The 10553-nt window shown below is 33.8% G+C and overlaps 1 protein-coding gene across 1 annotated transcript; it reads right to left on the bottom strand.

The window, feature by feature from the left end:
* Nucleotides 4026-4418, bottom strand: LOC109830915. Its single transcript, XM_020398272.1, has one exon. It carries the CDS (start codon nt 4416-4418, stop codon nt 4026-4028), a length of 393 nt encoding a protein of 130 aa, XP_020253861.1.

Consider the following 10553-nt stretch of genomic DNA (forward strand, 5'->3'; position numbering starts at 1 on the left):
TTCAACTCTCAAGCTGATCTAAGAGAGTTTTAAAACAAGTTTAAGAAAGTTTTTAATCAAGGGTTTAAGTTTTGTTTAAAAGAGTTTAAGAGTTTGTTTGAGTTTAGTTTGTGAAGCAAATTTCACAAGAGCAAAGAGGAGATCATCCTTTGGTGTTTGGGCATTCAACTCATCTCTCTCTCACTCTTGATCTATAGAGAAGTTTTCCTTAAACTCAATTCTAGCTATTTATTGTTTTGATCTTAATTTCCATAAGCTAGATTTCTATATTGAGTTTAATTGTTTTATTGATACTCTTTGTTTACACACACAACCATTGAGCTTATTGTATTTTCATACATTGTATAATTTGGGTTGTGGGGATTGTGTAACTTAGAGAGTGAGCTTATAATTCGTTCTCATTCATTGTAGAGAACAAACACTTTGTATTGAGCCTAATTGTGAGGATTCACTTGTAATACACTTGTACACCGAGAGAAGTGTGTGGTGAGAGACGGGGTCGAATCCAAGAGGAGTGGCGTCGGTTGACGTGCCTAGGGAGAGGTTGTAACCGAGTACTTGAGGAGGAGGACACGGGCTAGGACCAACACTTAGTGTGTGAGGTGTGATTGCATAGTGATTGTATTGTGAGGTGTAAACGTTGTTCGGGTAAACGTAGAAAACCCGGTTGTGATAGTGGAGATCTCCTTGAGGTGAGGAGCGGAGACGTAGGTCGTGGGGACCGAACTCCGTAATCATATTCTTTGTTTGTGATTGCATTGGCGCACTTACTTTTATGTTTATATCTTATATCGCCTTTGTATATTGCTTGTTGATTATATTGCCCACTATCTAGTTTAGATTGTTTACCCTTGAGCTTATATATCCTTGCACATACGTTGCCTATATCTCTTTGTTAGGATATATCTTGTTGTTCATATTACTTATCCTAGCTCATATACATTGTTGTATTTCATACTTGCTAGGATAACTTATTAATTAATTTTAATTGGCATTAAATCGGATTAGATTAGCATAAGACCCTAATCACCCCCCCCCTCTAGGGTCTAACATTACCAAGTCAAGCATATTGAAGACCAATCAAGCTTGGGTAACTTAGTTTAGGTGTTTATATTATGTGTGTTGATACTTTAAGCTCAATCATATATACACACACGTATTTGATCTTATATATATATATATATATATATATATATATATATATATATATATTATATATATATATATTACTATATATATATATTAATATATATATTATATATATAGTACATATATATATATATATATATATATATAGTATATATATATATATATATATATATATATATTATATATATATAATATATATATATATATATGATGATTAATGAGTATCCTTGTCATAAGGGGAATTTTTCTCCTTTGACGGCCTCTAAAATCAACATGATTGAGCGATCATTGTGGAGTGATGCGCGCTCCGTTGAAAACTTGGATCTACATAGTTCTAAAAACCCCACAACACAGCCAAGTTTGGGGTGATCCGTGCATCCGTTTGACCTGCCATCGAGCCTATGTGACAAAGTTCTATTCATTCAAAACCGTTAAGATTGATACGAGTGATGCAACGGGGTCAAACGACGACGGTTCACCCGCAAACTTGGTGTGTTGGGGTTATTAGAATATATAGATCAAGTCAAGCGAGTGGACATACGCCAATGTCGCTCATCATATGATTTTAGAGGCGTCAATCAGGAGGAGAATCCGGCGCCCATGACAAGGGATACCCATAATATTATATATATATATATATATATATATATATATATTATATATATATTATATATATCATTATATTATATATATATGATGCAACAAGTTTTGGTTTCTATGTATTCATACTAGTTATATACATACATACATGGTTTTGAGTTTTCATGTTTATAAATATGAGATTACATATTTCATATTTATTATTGTTTTGGTTTAGCTACATAGATATGAAACAACAAACAAATTTATTCAGATTTTAATTTGTTTCATATTCTATTATGTTTAAGAATATATTGTATAGAATATACAATTCTATGAAAATATTGTTTTCTTCATTTATGGACTTAACAATAATGATATACATCTTCTATTAAGTCTATATAATTATTTTGTAAAGTTTCAAAACATGGTTTAGCCAAAATGTCAAAATTCATGTGTTCACATTTTCATGTTTTGGACATACTTGCAAAATACATGAGTTTTCACAATTGGGAAATAAAATTTAAAAAATTTCTTCATTTACATGTTTATATTCATATATACAAATATTTTCCCAAGTTTTACTAATTTTGGAGTTGTTTTGTTATTTTCAATTGAATTTACAAAACCTAGTATTCAGCAGTTTTTTAGAAACTGTTTATCTGTATTTAAACATTTATTTCTCTCAACTGGGAAGTTAGTTTTCAGAAATTCTTTCTCTAACATGTTCATATACATGTCTAAAATCTTCCCACAAAAATTTCATAATTTTTGGAGTTGATTTACTATTTTTAATTGATTTTACAAAGTCAGATACGCAAATTTCCAGAATGCTGGATTTTGGGGTATTTTGGTCTTTTCAGCCTATAACGGCTAGTAACGGCTAGTTTTTGATATTTTCAGTTTTTTGGGGTTTTTGGCTGGTTTAAGAGGCTATAAAAAGCCCTCATCTTTCATTTTTTCTCATGGATGTTTAAGAGAGTTTTAAAAAGAGTTTTACAAGTTTGTTGAAGAGTTTTTAAGTTTGTTTCAAGAGTTTGTTTGTGAAGAAAATTCCACAAGAGCTTGAGGAGATCATCTATTGAAGTTTGAGCTTCCAACTATTCTCCCTCCACCTCTTGATCTATTGAGAAGTTTTCTAAACTCTATTTATTAAAGCTAGTTTTATATTGAGTTTATATTTGATTAATCTCATTGTTACACACACCCACTTGAGCTTATTGTATTTGCACTCATAATATATTTAGGGTTGTGAGAGATAGTAATATTGAGTTGAGCCTAATTGAGTTCTCACCTTGTTTAGAGAACAATCATTTGTATTGAGCCTTCATTGTGAGTTCACTTTGTAGTACACTTGTACACCGAGAGAAGTGTGTGGTGAGAGTCGGGGATCGTCCCAAGAGGAGTGGCGTCGGTTGACCAACCTAGGGAGAGATGGTATCCAAGCACTTGAGGGAGACACGTCTAGGTCCAACACTTGTGAGGGTGTAGAGTGGGATTGCATAGTGATTATTTGTGAGAGTTTTCGGTGAACTTGTAAACCGAGTGTGTAGAAGTTCCGGCTTCCAAACCGGATTGTGATAGTAGATTTCTCCCCGGGAGTGGGGAGCAGAGACGTAGAACGGAAGGTCCGAACTCCGTGATCATTTGAGTGTGTTTGAGTTTGTCATTGGCGCATTTGCTTATGCATTTATCTTATATCCCCATTGCCTATTACTCTTGTATATTTTGCCCTATCACTTTTATAGTTTGATTATGTCACCCTTGTGTTAGTTTATATATCCTTGCATATATTTTTATCATATAGGATATATCTCATTGTTCATATTACTTATCCTTGCTCACATATCATGTTGTATTTCATACTTGCTAGGGTAACTCATTAATTAGTTTTAATTGACATAAAATCGGATTTGATTACCATAAGACCCTAATCACCCCCCTAGGGTCTAACACACATTGGCTAGCCATTCAGGGTATTAGACTCCCCGAATGAAACTAGCTCTGAGGAGCCGTTCGACTTCCTCGGTCGCCGCCTTCTGGCGCTCAGGGCTGAGATGTCTATTCTTTTGTTGCATAAGCTTAGTGTGCTTGTCGACAGCCAGCTCGTGGCTTATCACTTTGGGGAGAACCCCCAACATATCTTCGGGTCCCCAGGTGAACACATCAGTGTTTGCCTGTGAGATCTCTGTCAACGCTCCCCGCAAGGGCTCGACTAAGCTGGAACCAATCTTGAATGTCTTTTGCCCTTCGTGCTCGATTGGTATCTCGTGGAGCTCTTCCACCGGTGTCGTCCTCTATCGCTCAGTGGCTTTCTCCATTTGGAGGTAGGCTTTCTCAATAGGCAAGGCATCTTGCACGCCTTTACCTTTGGTCGAGAGTAGGTAGTAGGACCTGGCTTCTCGCTGATTGCTCCTAGGGACTCCGACTCCATTAGGAGTCAGGAACTTGACCATCTGGTGGTAAGTTGAAGGGATGGCCCACAAAAGATGGAGGGCGGTTCGGCCTAGGATGACATTGTGGGCCGACTTAAGATTCATTATCAGGAACTGCATTTTGACGGTGGTTTGCCTAGGGTACTCTCCAATTGTTAGGGGAAGAGTAATCATCCCTTCTAGCAGAAGAGAGTGTCCGGTAAATTTGATGAGGGGGCCTCTGTAGGGGAGCAGGCAAGATTTGTCGATGCCCATCTAGTTGAAGGCATCGACATATAAGATGTCCACCAAGCTCCCTGTATCGATCATGATCCGCCTCACTTGGTAGCCATCAATCCCTGTTGTGATGATGATGGGCTCGTCATGAGGCGTCTCGACACCTTGTAGGTCAGCATGCCCAAAAGAGATAGGCACCTCCATTTTTGACCACTTGTCGCACTGGTCAACCCGCAAAGTCCTCATGGCATACCTCTTCTGGGTATTGTTGGATAACCCTCTAGTGGTGGGACCACCATTGATCATGCTAATGACCCCTTTATGGAAAGGCTCCGGAGGTCGGCTACCCTGTTGCGGTCGAGGACGAGCTTGTTGTTGGCCTTCTTGTTTTGATGATATTTTAACAAACAATTTACAACTAATATTATTTATCTAGTGTTTGTGTTTTTATATTTATTCTAGACAAACAATCAGTCGGAGGTTAGATGGAATCGAGCATTCACGATCATATCCATTGGAGGATGGAAGGAATAGTGGAGTGAATCCATTTGCAATTCAAGTCAATTCAAGATCAAACTTCATCCGCAAAGTTTACCAAGTCAAGTATATTGAAGATCAATCTAGCTTGGGTAAATAGTTTAGGTGTTATATTATGTGTGTTTAATACTTCAAGCTATATTGAAGATCAATCTAGCTTGGGTAAATAGTTTAGGTGTTATATTATGTGTGTTTAATACTTCAAGCTCAATATCATATACACACACAATTTATGGTGTTATATTATGTGTGTTTAATACTTCAAGCTCAATATCATATACACACACAATTTATTGGTTTATCTGTTTTTTTGTTTACCCACAAATAAAGTTTTTACAAACAAATAAATTTATGTTTATATACATATATGTTTGTTTTCATGTGGATATGATATTTTAGTTTAGTTATATAGATATGCAACAAATATACATTCATATACATATTCATATGTTTTATATTCTATTATATTTTGAAAAATATTGTGTTATTAATTTATGGACTAAACAACACTAGTTTATATCTTTTACTTAGTCTATAAATCCACTCAAAAGTTTTTAAAACTTTGTTTAAGTCAAAATGTCAAAAACATGTATGTTTAGTTTTCATGTTTTGGACTAGTTTTGAAAAATGAAGAGATTTCTTATTTGGGAAGTGTAATTCCAAAAAATCTTTTTGTAACATGTTTATTTTCATGTTTACAAGCATTTCCCAAAGTTTTATATTTTTTAGAGTTTATTTACTATTTTTAAATGCACTTCAAAAAATCAGATTTATTATTTTAATCAGGCTAATAACTTGTTATCAGTCGACTGATGAAGTTTATCAGTCGACTGATGAACTCACCTAGAATTGCAAAAGTTTTTGTTTTTGTGACTAATAAGCTATCAGTCGACTGATGAGTTTATCAGTCGACTGACGAGGTCTTCAGTCGACTGATGTGTTGTGAGCTACCTGTAACGGTCAGCTCATAAGTCGACTAATCCAACCCGTCAGTCGACTGATGCCTGTAACGGCTAGTTTTTCCAGCTTTTGTACTATTTTGGTTTTTTGGTCTTTTTGCTGGGTTTTCTTGATCATTGAGGTTGCCTATATATACCCCCTCATACTCAACTCTGCTTTTAACCAAGAGAATGTTTTAAACAAGTTTAAGAGAGTTTTACAAGGGTTTAAAAGTTTATTTAAGTTTGTTTAAAAAGTTTTTAAGCATTTTCAAGTTTTAGTTTGTGAAAAGAATTTCACAAGAGCTAGAGGAGATCATCTTTGCTGTTTGAGCTTCACTCTTCTCTCTCTCTCTTATCATCGTTAGAGAAGTGTTTCTAAACTCTATCTAGATTTACATTTAAATACTTGTTTGATTATCATTTTATTAAGCTAGAGTTTATATTGAGTTTAGTTTTGATTTTATTCTCTTTGTTATACACACCCACTTGAGTTTTTGGTATTTTCATACATAGTATATTTGGGGTTGTAAGATTGTAACATTGAGTGTGGGCTTAATTGAGTTCTCACCTTGTTTAGAGAACAATCTTTTATTTGTGAGAAAAATTGTGTGGTTCATATTGTATTGCACAAGTACACCAAGATAAGTGTAGAGGTGAGAGACGTGGTCGGTCCCAAGAGAAGTGGCGTCAGTAGTAAAGCCTAGTGAGAGGTCGTAATTATGAGCACTTGACGGAGACATGTGAGAGGCCAACACTTAAGGTGGGATTTGTGTAGTTACATTATGAGTGATTGTGAACGTTGATCGGGGAGCGATGAAAATAGATATTGTGTGGTGTAAACATTTTTGGGTGAGCGTTAAAAACCTGATGTGATAGTGGATTTCTCCCCAGGAGTGGGGAGCGGAGACGTAGGACGGAAGGTCCGAACTCTGTGATCATTTCTTATGCATTTGAGTTTGGCTTGTGCACTTATATTTTGTTTATCTCTATCGTTATTCTCTCATTGTCTAATTTATCCACTATATTCTTTGTATTTGTTTATAGTTTACTCACCCTTAGTTTAATATCCTTGCATATTACTTGTTATATATCATACTTGTTAGAATACATTTGTTAATTAGTTTTAAATTGGCATTAAATCGGATTAGATTAGCATTAACCCTATTCACTCCACCTCTAGGGTGCTTTTAATTGGTATCAGAGCTTGGTACTCTTTGATTTGAGGTTTAATCACCTTGAGTTAACGATCCAAGCTTTAATATTGTTGCTAATCTTGTTTTGATAATTTTTTTGCTTGCATAATATATTATGGATATGCACGATACACCTAGTCTTTATTATGCCATTAATATTGCTCCTCGTTTAGATAATTTCCTCTATGCTCAATGGTGTGTTAGATTTAAACTTTTTATTAGATCTAGACATTTTGATTTGTGAAAAATTATTAATTGTGCTTATATTGTACCCACTTTGGAGAAATCCAAGTGGAGTAAAAATAATTTAAGAATGTTTACCATGAACAAGGTTTTGTTAGAATTCTTACATAAGGCATTTGATTCATCTTTTTCTAACAAGCTTGATTTTTTTGATAGTGCTTATACATTATAGAAACTTATAGAAGCACATCAAGGGAACTTGGAGGCGATCCAATAAGGTTTGGCGGCTTCCTCTTCAAGTTCTATTGGAGCATCACCATCGTGCATACGTCCACTAAGGGATAACCCTAGTGTGGTAGGCGATTCCAATTCCGAAAGTAAACTTTCAATTAATGAACTCGCTTGTGCATATGAAAGATTAACGCATGCCTATAAGAAATTGCATAATAATTTTATTGATCTTAAAAGCAAGCATGTTAATTTAAAATCCAATCATGAGTTGCTAGTGTGCAAATTGGATGTCATTGCAAAAAAAATGCTATGCTTAAAGAAAACAATGACATGTTAATTTTAGAAAATAAAAAATTGCCCTCATCCATTTCTAGCTTAACTCATGCTAATAATGATGCCATGCTAGAAGTAGAATGCATTAGAAATGAATTTAATTCAATCAAAAATGATCACGTTCTTTCTACTTCTAGTGTTAATGCAAATGTGTCTAATGATGAGTTGAATGTTGTTAAAAATTACATTTCATTCTTAGCTTCAACTCTTAATACATGCATTAACAACCATAAGAAGCTTATGAATATATTTTGCCAAGTCTAGTGCATATAAGTCAAAATCATCCACTCATCATGCACATATATATAGCAAAGTTTATAATTGTTCTATTTGCGGCTGAAAAGGCTATTTAGCTAAATTTTGCTATGATGCACAAAAATCTAAAAATATTAATACTCCATGTGCATCTCACATAGTTTTATCATCATACACACATGCACAAATTGATCATCATAAGCATACTAATGTGTTTAAATATGATTTTTGTGGTAGATTTGGTCATTTGGCCAAATTTTGTTTTGATTTAAAGAAAGTTTCAAATTTACAGAATAATTTTAAAAGACCATTCATGTTTGCATATTTCTAATGTTTCTCGTGCACTCTCATATGGTCCACAAAAATAAATGGGTCGCTTTTATTGCACATATTATAATCGGTAGGGTCATTTACAAGAATATTGTTTTGACCGGACTAGTGCACTATATGCGCCCAAATGGGTTCATAACCCTAGGACATTGAGCTTTAATGATAGGGGTCATGTCTCTAAATCTTTGGGCACCATAAGTGTTTGGGTGCCAAAACCATTTTGATTTTTTAAACCAAGATTTTTAATGTTTTTATTTTTTATTTCTTGTTTTTGAAAAATTTGCTTTTATGACTTAAATTTTGATTTATGATTTCATTTGAGTGATTTGTTTTCATTTGAATTTTTTTTCATGATTCTCATGTTTCCTATTCATTTGTTTTCATAAATCTATTTTCATATGGGTTTTATGTTTTTGATTTGAGACACACTCTTTTCATAATAACATATCAATATGTGCTCTCATTATCTTTTTGTACGTGAGTTATACTTAGCATGTTTTCTATATCTATGCTTGCTTACATATGTTTGCCTTGGTCCTCATTATGTATATTTATTAAGGTATTTTGATAGGGGGAGCTTTTCCTTATATGTGTTTTTTTTATATACTCACTGTGCTTGTAGGTAGGGAGAGCCTTCGCTCTCTTATCATTTTTCCCTTTTTGATGTTATCAAAGGGGGAGAAATATTGTGAGTATATACTTACTTGTTTATATGTATGATAATTCTAAAAAATGTATTCATTTCGTATCATGCATATCCCTTTTTGTAAATTGTTTGTCATCATCAAAAAGGGGGAGATTGTTAGCCTTCTTATTTTGATGATATTTTAACAAACAATTTACAACTAATATTGTTTGTCTAGTATTTATGTTTTTGTATTTATTCTAGACAAACAATCAGTCAGAGGTTGAATAGAATCGAGCATTCACGATCATATCCATTAGAGGATGGAAAGAATAGTGGAGCGAAGCCATTTGCAACAATTTAAGATCAAGCTTCATCCGCAAAGTTTATCAAGTCAAGCATATTGAAGATCAATCTAGCTTGGGTAAATAGTTTAGGTGTTATATTATGTGTGTTTAATACTTCAAGCTTTAGTTTAGTTATATAGATATGAAACAAATATACATTCATATACATATTCATATGTTTCATATTCTATTATATTTTAAAAAATATTGTGTTATTAATTTATGGACTAAACAACACTAGTTTATATCTTTTACTTAGTCTATAAATCCATTCAAGAGTTTTCAAAACTTTGTTTAAGTCAAAATGTCAAAAACATGTATGTTTAGGTTTTGAAAAATAATGAGATTTCTTATTTGGGAAGTGCAATTCCAAAAATTCTCTTTGTAACATGTTCATTTTTATGTTTACAAGCATTCCTCAAAGTTTTATATTTTTTGGAATTTATTTGCTATTTTTAAAGGTACTTCAAAAATTAGATTTACTGTTTTAATCACGCTGATAACTTATTATCAGTCGACTGATAGAGTTTATCAGTCGACTGATAAACTCGCCTGGGATTGCAAAAGTTTTTGTTTTTACGACTGATAAGCTATTAGTCAACTGATGTGATGTGAGTTGCCTGTAACGGTCAGCTCATCAGTCGACTGATCCAACCCGTCAGTCGACTGATGCCTGTAACATCTAGTTTTTCCAGCTTTTGTACTGTTTTAGTTTTTTTGGTCTTTTTGCTGGGTTTTCTTGATCTTGGGGTTGCCTATATATACCCTCTCATACCCAGCTCTTTTTTTAACCAAGAGAATGTTTTAAATAAGTTTAAGAGAGTTTTAGAAGGGTTTAAAAGTTTGTTTAAGTTTGTTTAAGAAGTTTTTAAGCATTTTCAAGTTTTAGTTTGTGAAGAGAATTTCACAAGAGCTAGAGGAGATCATCTTTTCTATTTGAGCTTCACTCTTCTCTCTCTCTCTCTCTCTCTCTCTCTCTCTCTTCTCTCTCTCTCTCTCTCTCTCTCTCTCTCTCTCTCTCTCTCTCTCTCTCTCTCTCTCTCTCTCTTCATCTTTAAAGAAGTGTTTTAAACTTTATCTAGCTTTACATTTAAATACTTGCTTGATTTTCATTTTATTAAGCTAGAGTTTATATTGAGTTTAGTTTTGATTTTATTCTCTTTGTTACACACACCCACTTGAGCTTTTGGTATTTTTAT

This window comes from Asparagus officinalis, chromosome 2 (genome assembly GCF_001876935.1).
Source record: "Asparagus officinalis chromosome 2, Aspof.V1, whole genome shotgun sequence".
Lineage (NCBI taxonomy): Eukaryota > Viridiplantae > Streptophyta > Magnoliopsida > Asparagales > Asparagaceae > Asparagus > Asparagus officinalis.

Excerpts from the sequence above, each read along its gene's own strand:
- LOC109830915 (XM_020398272.1), bottom strand. The coding sequence starts at position 4,418 with ATGGGCATCGACAAATCTTGCCTGCTCCCCTACAGAGGCCCCCTCATC.